The 17,281-nt window shown below is 39.0% G+C and overlaps 1 protein-coding gene across 2 annotated transcripts in view; it reads right to left on the bottom strand.

Annotated features, from left to right (window-relative positions):
• Nucleotides 1-3,239: 3,239 nt before the first annotated feature.
• Nucleotides 3,240-17,281, bottom strand: part of DSE (dermatan sulfate epimerase) — a 34,928-nt gene continuing 20,886 nt past the window's right edge. For both annotated transcript variants that reach the window (XM_014892665.2, XM_088161889.1), the window contains 4 exons: nt 13,724-13,977; nt 9,760-9,999; nt 8,567-8,774; nt 3,240-6,911 (listed from right to left, as the gene is read on the bottom strand). In XM_014892665.2, coding sequence (XP_014748151.2) covers nt 5,150-6,911; nt 8,567-8,774; nt 9,760-9,999; nt 13,724-13,977 — 2,464 coding nt within the window. In that variant the 3' untranslated portion in view covers nt 3,240-5,149. The remainder of the gene's footprint in view (nt 6,912-8,566; nt 8,775-9,759; nt 10,000-13,723; nt 13,978-17,281) is intronic.

The following is a 17,281-nucleotide window of genomic DNA, read 5'->3' on the forward strand; positions in this document are numbered from 1 at the left end:
CTTAATAAGTGAAAGAACACAATTACGTTACTTGATCAAAATAAACATTATGCCATATAAAAAAGGACAAGCACGAGAGAAGTGAATACAGTTCTAGACTGCAATTAATAGTAAAGGTCTTCTGTAACTGTTGTAGCATCTTTACTATGTCGTGGAGAAACTTGGCCTTCCTTAGCATGTCCCAAAGAGTTCAGCTCTTCATCCCAAGGATAGTCCTGTTCTTTAGGGGTAAAAATAAATGCATTTGCTGATCACCTATTCCCTCTTGCCACAAGGCGAATTCATCTACCTTACCCTCACAGCAGCATGGCAGTGTAGGGAAGTCTCCATGCCTCAATCCTCCTCATGTTTTCTTCACTAGCATTTCCTGTAGGCATATCCAGCAGACCCAGTTTTTCTGGCATTCCTCACTTCCTATGTTACAGTTTTAATGAAGACAAAGTCAGAAACCAGGAGTTTTATACTTTTGATTCTAGAAGCATTCCACCTCCTGGAAGAATGCCTTTCAACTGGAGGTAGGTACAAAGCTAGATTGAGTATGGAATGTTTGGTGAAAAAATGTATGTCAATATTTTGGGGACAGTCATAAACTCATATACACTTGTTGTGGATTATCGTTTGTGGTAATAGAGCCCTGGGGCTTGGAGTGGGACAGTTTTCGTCTTGATTGTCTCAAGGTCAGTTAGAAAACCAGTAAAATCATTGATGATTTTGGACACAAGTCAAAGGGGTAAAAGGTCACATCATGCTAAATGTCTTATACAATAAAGCATTTCAGCAATTTTTCTCTGCATCCTAAATTTCTGGGAAATCATCATAAATGTTATGAACGTTTTTCAGCCTGAAGAACCTGTCAGGAAAGGCAGCATCTGGGGAAAATTCTACACATGCATTTTGCTTAAGAAATGCACTCATATATTGCATAGTTGAGTCCAGTCTCCTGCCTGCCTGAAGCAAAGAATAATTTTGTTCCTTACTTGAGAGGGTCCAGGGCTCTTATTTGAAGTGCTTTGACATTATTTGTTTCAAGGAAAACAGTCTCTACACTGATGACAGTACAGACATACCCAGCACTGCATTGCACAGGCCTTCTGCTGCAGAAAGCTCTGGGAGTCAGCAGCCAAGAAAGGACAGAAAATGACATCTTGGCTTCATTAGCTCAGTCTGACTTACCAGCCTGAAGTTACCCTATTGATTTTAACAGGCTAGCCAGAGCAAAGGGATTAAAGTTAGACAAAAGTACTTATGGTCCCAACTGAGTCTTTTGCAGACCAAATAAATGTGAATGTAGTGTCCCGGTGCAGAAATACAGCTATTTTCCAGATTTTATATGCTTTCAAACACTAAGAAAATGCTTTTCATCGGTGGAAAATACATAGACCAACAGAAGAATGTGATGTATTTCAGACACAAAATTCTTCAGAATAAGCTTTCATCTTACAATTTTTAAGAAATGAAGTAATGTGCTCCTTTCCCTTTGCTTCCATAAGTCACAATGATGTATATAACATAGATAGACTTTTTTTGGCCAGACTCAAAAACATCATTGAAAGAATCTAAGAACCAGATTCCACTTCCACCCTCAAACATATACAACACTACCTGTGGGCTGAATTTCCATTCACTTTGTTCAGAATACAGTGAATTAACTTTAGCCTAAATTAGACTGCAGCCCTGAAATGAAGCATGCATGATTGAACAGCAGCTATTGAAGAGAAATTGAGTGAAGTCAGCAGGGTCTCAGAAGAACACCGGAATCCATCCACATACACCCAGTTCTTGGATAGCCACTTTTTCCTGTGGCCAGAGATGCAGAAAAGGAACATTTTCAGAAATGAAAAAGAAGCAGAATAAGAATGGGAGCAGAGGCATGTACCAGAAACACCTCAGTTTTTTTCACTCCATGTAAAACAGGGAGCGAAAAATAACTTTGCTGCTGGGTGCCATACAGTGACATTTCAAAAGTTGTCCAGTACATCCAGTCTAGATGAACCCAGTGCTAAATGCTTCTACCATGGACACAGAGCCCACTGAGGCCGCTTCTCTCCTGCAGTTCAGACAAAGGATGCAAAGGTGAGGAGAGCATCCTCTCCTGCATAAGCAAGTGTGGAGGAATACCATCTTTCTCCAGCCCTCCCACTAGGCAGTAGTGCTGTCAGGCTGATCCCATTTACCTGTTCTCCCTCACTGCATTTCCTGTGTAGCAAGGGCAGCTTGGATTTTTCAGGGTCCTGCCACCTGAGGCCTCAAACTATTTCTTTTCTATGACACAGGCACTTCTAGCCAACACTCAACTGCCCATGCCACATTACTGATGGCAAAGAACAATCTGATCTTCCATTTGTTTCAAAATCAAAAACAAAAAGTTCAGCCCTTGGTAAGGAATTAGAGAGAAGAGAATGGAGAAAAAGAGTGGAAACAGAACCACTGGAGCGGGCCTTTTTAAAGGCTCTGGCCTGGAAAAGAATAACTAAGGATTCTTTTCATATCTAAAAGACAGTACAATTAAGGCCTAAATTGTTTCTTTAGTTACCCAATCTGAATGAAAGTCACATCTGTGCAAGTGGAGTTCAGAGCAGCAAGTAATGACAGTCACGTACACATAAATCCTTAACAGGTGCAAACCAAGCACAGGCTGCAAAACCCCTGGATGCACACTTTATGCTGAAATGGGTCTGGTCTCCCGTTGAGGAGGGTCAGGCTGCTGCATTTCATTTCCCTTTGCAGTACCATTGCACACACACCATTCATTTGAATGCTGGTCTGCTTTAAAAGCTGCTTTAAGGCCTGGCTGTAGGCATGGGCAGCTCTTGCAACCACTTCTTTCCCTTGGCACTGCTGGAACAGTGCAGAGAAGTGTAGTGTAAAAGAGAGCTAATGTGCAAAACCATACCTTAATTGCTAATCTCTGCAGTTTCATTTGACAGCTACACAAATCCCATGCTAGAACTTAGAGCCACATCACAAAGCAGACAAAGAATTGCAGGAACTTCTTAAGTCTTCTAGTCTACAGGGTGGCTTTCTGGCTGTTCAAAGCAATAACAAATTGACATAGGGGGGAAATGAGCATAGGCATGAAATGAAATGTTGATTTTTAGCTGTTTCATGGCAAATAATAGTATCACCTAATATTGAAAAACTAACAGTGTCTTTAAAATTGAACATAAGCCAACAGCTATTTTTGCATGTGTTTATGTCATTACAATGCAAAGACAGAAATAAAGAGATTTCCAGTTATCCACGGTCTGTGACAGTTTAGTTACTTTCAGCAGGCACCACTACCAACATGGAGCTGTACAGGTGATACTCCCCAGGCTCAGCTCCCTTTGCCTTAAGAAACAAAGTGAGTGAGTTGAAATAGACAATTATCCACCTCACGTGTCTTTCGCAATTAGGGAAAAGGGGAAGGTATGTCTTGAAGGTGTTCCAAGGTCTTAGGCGAGCTGAGTTCCTGTCTGAAAGCTCTCATAATCCAGTCATAGATCAGAAATAAACTGGTACCTAAATCTGCTCAGATAAAATGTAGCCAATTTCATTGAATACATCCAGGCATTGAAGACTGCAGTAGGGCATATTTATGTGAATACAGTGCTCTGAACTGACTCAGTAACTGGAACTTAGTGAAAATATTCTGACCTATTCACGGAGGAGGTTTAGACGAGGAAAGCTCATCACATTTCAACACACAGACTGGCAGAAGGCTTAACAGGAGTATGTAGATAACATACATCTAAATGGTATGAAGAAGAGGAAACAAAGGTTTGTGGTTTGAACCAAGTGCTGATGAACATAATAACTGTAATTATCAGGAAAAATATTTAAATCAAAGAAAAACAACCTTTCCATAGAGATAATTATAATGCTTTTATTTAGCAAATGTACTGAAGAATTGTTTTTCTGTAAAGACATACAAGTATGCCCCAATTCCACAGAGCTTCCATTCTCTCAAATAGCAATGAATTTTTGAAATTAGTTTAATGAATAGAGGGGAATATATGTGGAGATGTCAAACTTATTTTTGTCATAAACCACATGATTCCATTTACCACTAATCCCCAAATAATTGACCTGGGGCCACCAAGAGCTTGCAGAACCCTTGCTGATGCTTTATAGAAAACAGGCTGTTCATAAAATTTTAACTGTCCTCTTTCTAGCCATGTGAAAAGAAAAAAAGACATTAAGTACTTCCTTAATACATACTTTTCCATACTGGCAGTTGCTGAGGTTACCACAGGATTGCTTTGGTTCTTTGAATTTTTAAAATTACATATGGAAGGGCAGAGATCTAGGACAACATTTCCCTATTAAGATGTGCTTCAAACTATAGAAAAGTTTCTTGAAACCCTGCCTTGTAAAATGGAGAACAGACCCTACAGAATTCAGCATTTTTCAGCCTACATTTGGCTAAAATATAATTTTTTTTTTCCTGAGAATTGCATTCTGTTCTACTTTGAGTTAACCCCATATTTGCCTTCTACTACTGCCTACTAGTGATGTGCCTCTCACTTGGCAAGCATTGACATGATTGTCATTTCCCCATGTGCCAGATTGTAAAGCATAGAGGACACGACACAATATATGGGTCTACAATAACGATACAGGGGTGTCCCATATGGAGCCATTCTTTGGTTTGGCAGAGAGAAATGAAGTCCACTGCTAAGATCTGCCTCATATACATATGTTTGAATGTCCTCATCTTAGGAGAATGTCCAGAGACATCTCTAGCAGCCTGAAATGAAAACTCACTATATGCAAATCAAACTCTGTATAAAAAAAGACCTTAGAAACAAACCTATCAAGAGGGCTCTCCTCACCAAAAAATTAATTACAACTTTATGTTACTGAACTCTGATGAACAAAGCATAACTTTCCCTCAGATGTGAGGCCCAACTCAAAACACAAATGAGGAGTACTTATTAAGTACTGATTTTTTTGAGATATTCATTGCTTGCCCTATTCTTTAATCCCTTCTGGTCTGAAACCAATCTTTTCCCAGCTGTTTTTGGAATGTTTCAGGAAAAAAAAAAAAAGAAAAAAAAGGGAAAAAAAACCCAAAAAAGAGGAAGATATAAACTTTGGCCCTATTAGGGTTAATGCTTTTGCATAGAAATATATGACCATAAACTGGTCAACTAGTAGAGGTCTTCTGCTAACATTGTGACTGAGAACAGGAAGAATACAGCCACAATAATATACAGCTGTCTACTAAAAGTATTGCATACAGACATCTTTGGCCATGCAGTCTCTTGGCCTTCTGGAAATATGTGAGCTGCATTGCTAACATGACAAAAAAAATAGCAATGTTGAGAATCAGAAAGAGGCGAGTATAAGAAGCTGATATTGATGGGGCACTTCGAGCAGTCGCCACCATCTGTGTCAGCCCTGATCGGCCTTTGATTGACACCCCAGTTTTGTGCTTCACATAAGTGATATCTGCAAAATCCAGGAGATCTTTCATTTCCTCGTCTTCGTCTACAGGCAACTCTTTTTGTGCTTGAGTCTGTGCCTTTTGTCGCACTTTTCTTTCATTTACCTCAATTTGTGCAAAAATGTCAGGAACGGCATCAACAAATTTGTAGCCTTTGGCTACCTTTTTGTTTTTCTTTGCTCTGCCACGCTGCTGCTGCTGCTGCCTCTGTGAGATTGCAAATATCCGGTCAATGGCCTCCTCTGTCTGTCTCTTATCTGAAAACCTCAGCAGACGCTCAGCAGTCTTCCTAAAGCTGGCCGTGTTGCGTACACGAGACAGGATCTGCTTCTCAAGCTGCTGGAAAACGGGCTTAAAATGTTGCAGGTTCCTCTCCACGATCCCTAAGTAGTCCTTCACTTCTGGCACTGTGGAGCTCCTAATGGCAGAGGCTCGGTCAAAGACAATTTTCTGGCGGTCTGCAATAACCTGTGCAAAGGCAGAGCGGGAGCCGTCCTCGACGGGCCACAGGTACACGGCGTAGGCGTGCTCACCAGTGGTCACAAAAACATCCAGCTGTGGGGAATCTCCACGCACGGTGAAGCTCTGCACGTCCACAGAGGGCCCAATGAAAAGGTAAATGGCCCTGGTGACGGGGTGCCGCAGCAGGGTCGTTACATTCACGTAGTTTGTTCCGTTGTAGGGGTAGCCCCGGGGATACATCCTTGAGGCAATCGTGGCTTTCTCACTGTGGCCAGTGTCGTCCATCCAGTACATCTTATATATCCCATCACGTTGCCTAATGAAGGCCCCGTGGACATCATCAACAACTGTTTCTTCAAAAGGCACATCCACATTGTGGAAGAAACTGGTGGCTGCCTCCAGAGGGCTGTCATCTTCTAGGTGGATTTGGTCCACTAGCAAGAGAAGCTGGGGATGGAGAAGTATAAGGTTTCGCTGCAATTTTCTCAGCTTCAGTTTGGGATTATATGCACCCACTCCTTCTCCCCTGATAAAAACCACCCCGCTTCTCTCCATGGCAGCAACCACTCGTCCCTGACAGTCGCCAGCCAAGTCATGTTTATATTTAAGCCACTTTGAGGAACAGTCTTCTGTAATCTGCCCTTCCCATGGGGAGAAGCAGCTCTTAGACACAGCAGGGGAAAACATCAACACATTATTAAAAAAAGTATATTTTGGCCCATACAGAGCTTCTGTTATGAAAGGTACGCCGTTGGGAGCGAAAGTAAAGGAGTTCTGGTCAGGGTGTTCATGGCCAGCATTAAAGTTCCTCCATCCCTTGATCCACTCTTTGTACTTGTTCTTATGAACAATATCATATATTGCACGTCCTCCCAGCTTTCCTGACTTGAAGGAAAGGAAAGGCCTGTTGATTTCAGCTGGCAAAGCACTTCCATAAGTTACCACTCCCCAGTCCTCAAAATAATGCAGCTTAGGAACCCCATAGTCCGGTGGAGGTACAGAGCGCAAACTTGCATCATACCTGCAAAACAAGATGAGAAAAATGGGCTTAAAAATCACTTGACTGATTCCATTATGAGCACTTGTACAAAACTCGAAAAAGCATTCACTATTTACATCAAGGAACAAGCCAACAATACCAAGCCCACAGTTATGCTTCCTAATCATACAGCTGTAATTATTATTCATCATACTAATCCCTATACAAATTTGTTGTGCGCTTTTTACAGAACAATAGCTGAAAACATCTGCTCTGCATTTAGAGCTAGCAGTCTTTCTGCAGTTCAAAAATAAGAGTACCACTAATTTCAAACTAGCCATGTTTTGTCCTAGTCATAGAACTACTGACTATAACATAGTTCTTTAAAAAAGGCAGATTAGACATGGCTGGAGACTCTGCCTAAACGAAGAGAAGCACAGTATCTGTTTCCCCAAAATGATGATTACAGAAGTCTGTAGTCTTCAAACAGAGTAATCAATAAATTAAAAATTAATGAAAAGGCATTCTAAAGGATAAATGTTTATTATTTGTGTCAGTTAATGTATGCTAGTTTCTTTCTCCAAACTTGGCTGAAGAAAAATTTCCATGTTTTTTTCTTGTCTGAATTGTAAGATATAAGACATTTTGTTTAAAAAGAAGCCTTAATTTCAGGAAAGGTTAAAATTATGACAGTTTTATCTATGGGAGTTAAAACAACAAAAATCCAAAACAAAACTTAACCTTCTGGCATTTTTTTTAAGCAACCAAAATAAACGAAGCCGTATTAAGCCCACTAACATTGCTGTTAGATGGTTCTGGAATCAGATTTATTCTTACAACTAACCAGGAGCTTCTGGCAAGCCCTAGACAGTCCCAGAATTTCCATGAAGACACAGGAGAAAACAGTGATGGGATGAGGTTGTAGAGGAGAGAGTCTGTATTTTGCAGGTAACAAGATGAAGGCTGCTTGGAGCCTAACAAACATGCACTCTGATATGCACATCATAAGTGCAAACCAACAGATTTTTCTTGCAAGAAAGAGAGCTACACTGACTTCTCAAAAATATTCTTATCTCCACAAACTAAGAAAATTCATATGTGGATCTAAAGCTTCTTGAGTCCTTTAATTTCTTACTTTTAGAAGATTGACATAGAAGTTAGCATAGCTATAAATTGCATGGAAAAAAATCCATTTAGCCATCTAGCATGGCATTTTTTCCAAGCATAACTTGCAAATTAGTGTGCAAATCCAGTTAGCAGTACTCTTACTGCTTGGATTATTTAGCTTTGAAAAGAAGGTTTATATTATTTTGCAGAACTTTTGAAAGAATCTGTGCTTTAAATATTTTACCTAATTCATTATAGAAGAACACAACAGGATTAAATCCCATTAGAATAGACCAAATTAAACAAAGACTACATACAGGCAAATTTTCAGTTCCTTTGGAATGGCCTGTATTCTATGACAGTGGAAAGAAACCACAAAAGCAGATGTAGGACAAGACCAGGGTGCTCCCTGTGGCAGCCCATACTGTGCATCTGTGCCAAGTGAAGAAGCTCTTCTGTGCCTCTTGACCCTGGGTGGCACAGGGACAGCCCGAGCCCAGTCTCTATGGTGCACATCTAAAGATAATGAATTACCACTAACAGCAAACAGCTAACAGGTTCCTTTTGAGCCCACTCATTCCCTTTCATACCAGAGAAATTCAGTGTGGAGAGTGCACCACCTCTGCCCTTTGGATGGTGTGCCTGGGCCCTCCACCACTCGGTTCCTTCTGATCTGCTCTGCCAGCCAGTTCCCGCTGCCATTGCGCATGACAAATTTGTCCAGAAACACCAGCTGGCTCTCCGGCCCGTAGAACCAGTTATAGTTGGAATCTGCGATGGCTACGGTTCTCTGGAACCCTTGGGGAAAAGGGAAAAGGAATGTAAGAGAGAACAAATAAGCACACAAAGATGCTTTTGAAGTGTGATGGTGAAGGCAAGCAGTGCAAACAGAAGCAGCCTTTTCAGATGTTTATAGACCTGCTTATAAATGAGCCGTAAATAGGTTACATAGGAGTGGTTTCCTTCTGCTGCAGCTAACTTGAATATTCACCTTTCTTCTTTGGCTTTGGGCTACAGACAGCCAAAGTACTACACAAAATGTAAGATGCAATCCACTTCCTCTCCTCACTCAAGTTTGGCAAAGGTAGCTTTCCCTTTGCAGCATTTATGTTTTTATGTGAATCTGTACTCTCCAAAGGAATAAACCAGAGATGTCCCTAAAGAACAAAATAATTAGCTTCACTTTGAAACCATCAGTGTGAGTTAATTTTGCTCTAAGGAACCTCTCCCTAAAGGATACCTGAGGTCTCACATGGAGTCAGCACAATTCCTTATGTGCCTGTGCTGGAATACCAAAAGCTGCATTCAGTTCCCCTTACATACATGGATAGATCTGGGGCTCTAAGAGCCCCTATCCCTTTTTTAATCTGAAATTTGAGCAATGTAAAAAAAAAAGTGTCCTGCAAATTAGCAAAACAAGGGGTAACAACTTTAAACTGAAAGAGGGCAGACCTAGTTTAGATATAAGGAAGAGGTTCTTTCCTGTGGGGATAGTGAGGTACTTGAACAGGTTGTGAAGTTGTAGATGCTCCACTCCTGGCAATGTTCAAGGCTAGGTTGGATGGGGCTTTGAGCAACCTGATCTAGTGGAAGGTGTCCATCATTAATAAGCAGTGATAAACAAGGATGTTACTGTTTTGATGATTGTTGAAAATCCAAGGAAATGGTTATTTTGAAAAAAAATCCAAGTAGAGTGCTGTTTTAAAATGGCCTATTTCAAGTATGAAATTTATTGCTGCTTCAAAAATAAAGAGATTCATCTTCATTCACCCAAAGGACCTACCTGGCAGGACAGTTCTGTACATAAATGCAAAGTGCTGCTTGAGCCAGGGGTGGCTGAAGTGATTGATGTCAAAATGTCTTTGGACAAGAAACATGTACTGAAACAGTGATCTGGTTGTGTAGCTGCCATAAGCCACCCCTTCATAGAGGGAGCCATCTGTGACCTCCTGCAGCAGGACTACTGACTTCTCCATGATGGCCAACACTTGCTTGGTCCACAAGTAAGCTTCCTGTAAGTAGCCTGAAAGAAAAAGACAATGGCAAAACTAATTACAACACAGCAGTTCATAGATAATGCCATCTGTACTTGCACAGTGGGATTCTTCACAGCAAGGAATCTGCAGTCCAGGGGTCTATAATACAACCTACTGCTGCAGCACCTCTGTACTTCTAAGGTGAAAAAATCAAATACTGTATCTAAACACAGCAAAGCAAGGTCACATGAGCATGGGAAAGTCTATCAAACTCCTTTTGCTAATAATATGCTTTACAGCTTAAAAATAAAAATTTCCTTAACGCATTTAGGACATGCAAAAAAGGGAAGAGCCAAACCAAGACTATTCATTGCATTTCAAATTAAAGCTGTATGAAAACAAACTAATGGCCCCACTAGAGGGCTCCAATAATGCAACAATTCTGATCGGTCATTTTTCACTGGCAAGATCACCAGCATGGTAAGGAGATCCACAGAGACTAAAAAAGTAAACAAGTTCACATTTGAGCTGCATTAACTGAAATTAACTGATATTCTACTAACTCATGCTCTATTTCAAGACCTGCTCTGTTCTACTTTTATTTTCAGTTTGTTGTACAACCTAAAGGGTTATCCAAATAAAAGCTATTTTGGAAGAGCTTTGCACGGGTAATTCCAAAAGTAGATTCCTCAATTCCAAAATAAAATTAATCATACAAGTAGATAAATTCTCAGCCTCCACATATACAAGCCCTAAGCAGTTTTAGTTTTTCTAAATAAAAGCATTTCAGAGATTTACTATTTTGGTCTGCTGTGCACAAATCAAGACCTGGGAAGAGATCACGATAAGCCTTCTCAGTGCCAGTCTGCTTTCACTAAGCACAAGCATGTGGGCCTCAGCACCACATTTGTGTTGCAGAAGTCAGCACATGGAAGCCAGCAGAGGAAAAGCTATGTGCCTTCTCTTATTTTGTTTTGGAATGAGTAGCAAGAGAGGTAGGACTAAACAGAGATCAACTGCCTTATGCTTCTACATGGCAACTCAGTGTTCTCCCAGCTCAAAGTGTCCGGACATAGATTTAACCAGACTTAATTCCACCCTATAGCAAAGCCCAGCTGGCACATGTTACACCCCACTACGTGGTGAAGCAGTGTCTGCTGAATGAAGCACATGTGCCATGCTAAGGGAATAGGAACTGCATTCAATTCTGTTTTTCAAAGTGTTTCATCTCATTGCCACCAACACTATATTTATGCTCAGCAGTGATGAGTAATTCAGGCATCCTTGTAGTCAAGGCTGCCAAATCCTGTTCAGTTAATAGAAAAAAAATAGCAATGCCTAAGCAAAGCAGACAACCTGAGTCTAGCACAGTACTTTAAACACCTAGCTGAAGAGAAAACTTTGATGGGAAGGCCTGAGCAACAGTGGCAGTGGTACCACTTACTTCCACTTCACTCATAGCTGTTAAGACACTCTTTCATTACTCTTCATGGAGTTGGCAGCACAGTGGTCTGTCAGAACAAAATCCTGAATGTTTCCACTCCTGTTTTCCCTTGTGACATAAAAAGGAAGCTAGTTTTTGACTGCTGCAAGAATGTAATTTGCCATGGTTTAGCACACTGCCTTTATCATTGAAGTGCACTAATGCTCTGTTTACTTAGGGTATATCTGTGCTATAAGGCTGCACTTGTAGTACACTAAAAGAATAATAATACATTGAAATGAAAAATGTAAAACACTCAACACCCCGCCAGGCTACATGACAAGCCAGAACAAATCTCACCTAAATTTAGCAGTATATAAACCAGTTATCTATATTAATATCAAGGCCTTACACAGGTTTCTATTTTGAACATCTGAATGTCTAAGTGCAAAGACTTTGCCATATGCATATGCCTAGAATTAACTTCAATTAGTTTCATTTTTCATTCTTATGGCAACATTTGCATTCTTTAAAATTGGCTATTTAATGTCTACAAGCTTCAATAGCTGAATTGTGTTTAAACTTACTAGTTGGAATTTAAACCTTCTGTGAGAAAGGTCTGCACTGGGGTACATTATTTGCAATTGCTATGTATCCGATACAGAAGCATAATATGTTCATGCCTTTTCTCCCTCCCTGTTTTTTGTCTCTTTCATATTATTTTCTTTCATATTGGAATTACAGTTTGGGTTTTTTTCATATTAGACTAACAGAAATACCTCATTAAGTTGCTTTTTAAAAAAAATAAAATTGCTCTGTATCAAAACAACAGAATTTTAATTTAGAAATATACTGTCTATTTTGATCTATTTTCATTTTAAATATTACTACTATTTTCAAATTGCTCAAAATTCATTAGCTTCCCGCATTTTTCCTTCCTCATCATCCTAAACATCATACTTTAGTGAAAAAAATATTGCCCAGTTTTGTGATATCTTCATTGTTTTTCACAAGGCATACTTATGGTCTATATCTTAATGAAAAGCAGAATAATCTTGCAAACTGCCAGCTTTCTGCACCAACAAAGGCTTAGGGAAGGATGGAATTATATGAAATTTAGCAAACCCACTGAGTAAACATGGCTTGAGTCTTCAATTTGTGGAAGGCAAGACAGGAGGAGAGGGAATAACTTCCACATATGCTCTTGATGCTTTTCAACATATACACATCAGTCAGTGTGTTTGTTTTGACAGGCACTTAGCAAAAAATGACCCTCCAAACACAGTAGGTGCCACAGTTTTTTGTCATACTTCTTGGGCACTTGAAAGCTCCAGTGATGTGCAGATGTGCCTGCGCTTGGCAGGGCTGAGCAGGTTGGCAACACCATCAGCATCCAGAAACTAGATTTTCCTTGACTTGTAGTGTATATGTAATTCCATTGGGGATCATGTTTTCAAAATACTTCTAGCACATATAAAATAATCACCTGATGAAATACTGATTCATTCATATAAAAGCAGGAGCTGGCTCCATGACTTCCATCTCTCAGCTGAAGAACCTCTGGGGTTTAAAGTCAGGATTGCTTACCTGCTTTCTCACTCTGTGACTGGCATTCTCCAGGAGGACAGGAACAGCCCCTCGACAGAGCAGAGGCAAAAGCTACTGGCCAGGGTATTCACCTTGGAAATGGGAAGGATGGTTTTATCCGAAGCAAAGAAGAAGAGGGAACCTGGCACAAATGTTGGTTGTGGGGTGCAAGGGCAGAGTTCAGAGGGAAAAAAAGTACAGCCTTACGTATCTCTATAGAAAAGGCTTTTGGGAAAAAAGGTCCTAAGCTGTGGCATTTGGGAGGATAAAGTTACACTTTTGCAGCTCCCCCAGGCGACAGAAGTCTTGGATGAAATTGGATGAAATTCCAGGTTATCCTGTTGTCTGGCTCCCAGATCCGAGCACTGGGTGTTTCTGACTGCTGACTTTACAATATTTTGTGTAAGAAGACCAAGTGCCATCATTCTACATTGATAAAATACTCTTAAAGACACTGTCCATGAATCAGGACTGGTCAAACTGTACACAGGGGGATATTTAAGTCTTACAAATAGTGAGGCAAGAATTTCAGAATCACTTAGAGAACGGAACTGATGGACACACACATCATGTTTTGTATATCTGCCCACAGACTTTTGTTCTCTTGAGTAAATTAAATTTTACTAAGCAGCAAAAGAGCAAACCCAATACTGCTGTACACTAAGAAGCATTTTTATCAAATCCTGAACTTTGCTGCATAAGTGGCTGATTTGAGCTGACACACTTCAGAAAAAAAAACATTCCTATGGCTTAGCACATACCTTGATTCATCAGAACCAGGCTTCCAGCCAGCAGGGCCACACAGTTGGTAGGCTGGTGGTTGTGAAGGTACTGGAAACCCCATCCACGTCTGTATGATGTTTCATACATATATCCTGAGGCATTGGCAATTACTTCAAGAAATCTCTCCTGTTGAATCTTGCTAAGGTAGCTGTACAAGAAGTCATAAGCAGTAGCAAAACCAACCAAGGAGTGAGCAAGAGGGACTTCATCCCAGGGGGCATCCTTCACTAGCCTGTCAATAAATGAAGATGGCAATTAATTGAGTTTCACCTACTTAGTTTTCCCCCTTACTGTACTGTGACATGTATATAACTTAAAGTCTCCAAAGTAAGATTATTTATGTGGAATTTTAACACAGTAGTAAAATACTTATCAAGTCTCTAAACTATTCTTTCCTATCCTAAGTATAGACAACACTAATCTTCAAAGCTCATAAACTAGAAAGATAAATTTGCTAAATATTAGAAAAATGTTTGAAATATCCTGAGTTTTGCTAGCAGAAAGACAGGTAGAATACTGATTGTACAGAAATGGAATCGATTCATCTGAAGAAAGATTCATATAATTTTTTTGTGATAAAGTAATGTGCCATGGTTTATACTCCTCCAACATCCTGTAAGAATTTTTTTCTTTTCCAAAGGAGTTAGATGATGATAAATGGTGCCTATGAGACTAAAGCTGTCTTTAAAGCAAGTATAATAAAACAACTCACTACACTGTTTTGTCCTGTCCCAAATGCATTCAAGAATAGAAGTAGAGAAAACTTAGTTTTACTACAGCTCAAATTAACATTATTAATAAACACTGTGTTTTTTTAAATGCTAAGATAGAAAAGAGGTAAAATGCTGTCAATACTCAAAAATTATTTTCTAGGAACTACTGGCTTGTGTCCAATGATTACACTGAACTTAGCAAAATAGTAAATTTTTAGCAAGAAAATTCATAATATAGGTAGTATGGCACAAATATTCCTCTTAAATCAAGCATACATTGTGTATCAAAGACTTTAGTTTTGCAGTACTTACAGGCCATGGTTCTACAGAAAAGAAAATGCAAAGTAATACATAGTGAAAATAAACTTTTATAAACTGAAAAATCATCAGTTGCTCTCACGCTTCTCTTATTTCACTTTATTGCAATCTATTTTTTATTACAGAAATGAATTTAAATTGTTGAGATAAGTGTCTTACTGTAATCAGTAGAAATGGTGCTGTGCTCCTGAAGGCACACACTCTGCAGTTTCAGCTACTTTATGACTCTACAAATATGATTTCATCATTTGTATAAGCAGCAGCATGAACACATGAGAAAAAAATCCCCAAAGTGTAAGATAAAACCGAACAAATTCAGCTACAGAAGAATTTAATGGCATTCCAATTACGACCATCAGCCTAAGGCACTGCAATGATGGTAAAAGACATGTGCAAGTGAAAAAAAAAGATTTTTAATTTTTCTTTCAGCATATTTAAATCATTGGAAAACTCTAGTTTGGCACATTCATACTCCCCATGTAAGGAAACTTTCTGTATGCTTTTTGATCAGCTGAATTTCCGACATTTTTAACTGTTCATGTTCTCTCAGCTTTGATCCTGTCTTCTGCTTGCAGTGAAATTAAACATTCTTTTTTCCTTTTTTAAAATGGAATATTTGTCTCGCAGATTTAAATTAAATACATCAATCTGAGTTATCTGGTTATTTGTCAGTCTCAATTAATTCTATATTTCTGCTTCTTCATCTTTCCTTATAATTGAAAAAGCTCTTAAAATGTTGTTGATCCTATACATAAAACTAAAGTTCCATTCTATGCCAATTATATGCAACACTCTGGCACCATAATTTCTGTTAGGAATCCTTTGACACAGAAAAATTCCTTTGATCAGCTATATAATGAATTCTAATTTTCAAAGTATTTTTAGTTTCACTAAACCTTTGCATATTCAGAAATCAGAGTTCAAATAGGTACAGGAAATTTCACTTTAAAGGCATCTGCTTGGAACAATTACAAAGAGTTTGAGGCGAAGCTATACATTAAGGTGGAAGAAAAATACAATGAAAGAATTTGAGCTAATTCAAAATATTTAATTCAAAGTTCAGTATCCTTTTAACAAAACACAAGCTCCTAATTAGATTCTGATTAAACCTATCCTGCTTAAACCTCATCTTTACCTGACTTAATTTAAAACGGGATTTTGGAACTGATTTATTGTAACTTTCACTGTCAAGGTGTGTGCTAACTTTATGCTTAGTTTCTAACAGAATGTCACATCAAATTCTACAGTGTAAGAGCAGATAATAGTCTCCATACCACTGCTTCTGACAAAATAGAAAACAATCTTCTACATGGGAGGCAATAAATTGAGAAGTTATAACTGCATTTAAGCTGCTGATCTCTTCAGGAAGGAAAAAAAACAAAACCAAAACAAACCCCACAGCCTTTCAGAGTAAACACCCTGGCAGCCTTATCATACATACTGACATAGTTACCCACCTTGGGTTAGACAAGCAATTTTGTTATAACTGCCCTCAAATTGCACTTCTATACAGTTAAGTCTTGTATAAAATTTCACAGAGGAGATTCACACAAGTAATAGAGAAAATTAAAGATGATGATTTAAAGATCTTAATTTCTAAACACACAAACCCACAGTCAACATCCGTTCTTAAGGTGAAGCTCTTTTGAAAAAACAACTCTTTAGTTGCTATAAATCAGTGCACCCACCCTTAACTTAGTTTCAAGGGAACCAAGTAATGTACACCAAATATGTGGAAAATGATTCACAAGAAGAATGGTCAAGTAGCAAGTGTTACATGGTTTTTGTATCTAAATTATGTTCTCATATTTCAAGTGCATCTCTGAGTGTCAGACTTGGTAAATAGCTTGGCTGATAAACTGGGGGAAAGCACAGAGACACAGGCGTGCACTGAATGTATGTGTAAAAAAGATTTTTCAGGGCTAGCTATTAACTACTGAGAAAAGTGGTATGTATTTATATATTTATATAAAGATAGGTAAAAACAAGCCGACACTTTGCCCTGTACAACAAGCAATTTTCTAAGCCACTCACTCAAGACTAAAACTTAACATCATAGAGTATGAACATCAGCTTCAGAATTCACTGTGTCTGATGACAGCAAGTAACCTCTACCTCAAGGCTGCATTAGCCTTGTCAGCCTTTAAAGGCACCAGATGTTAAAAAAACAAACAAATCCAAAGTAAATAAAAAATATCCACAGTGGGTTCTTTAATACAGAGCAACTACTTAGTTGCAGACATATGCACTTTGAGCAAAGGCAACTGTTCAAAAAATTCTAAAATATATTTTAAATCTTAAAATATAAAGGCACCCCTACAGTACCTTTTTACACTTATATACCTGTATCTGTAGGTATAGGTATATTTGGAAGAGGTGATTATCTAGAAACTTGAGAAAGTTATAAAAGAGCAAAAAGTGCTGAACAGGTTTGCTACCTCATGATCAAACTCCATAAACATCCAAAGCCATAAGCATTGTTCTGCACAAAAACCTGCTGTCTGG

Source organism: Sturnus vulgaris, chromosome 3, assembly GCF_052056855.1.
Source record: "Sturnus vulgaris isolate bStuVul1 chromosome 3, bStuVul1.hap1, whole genome shotgun sequence".
NCBI lineage: Eukaryota > Metazoa > Chordata > Aves > Passeriformes > Sturnidae > Sturnus > Sturnus vulgaris.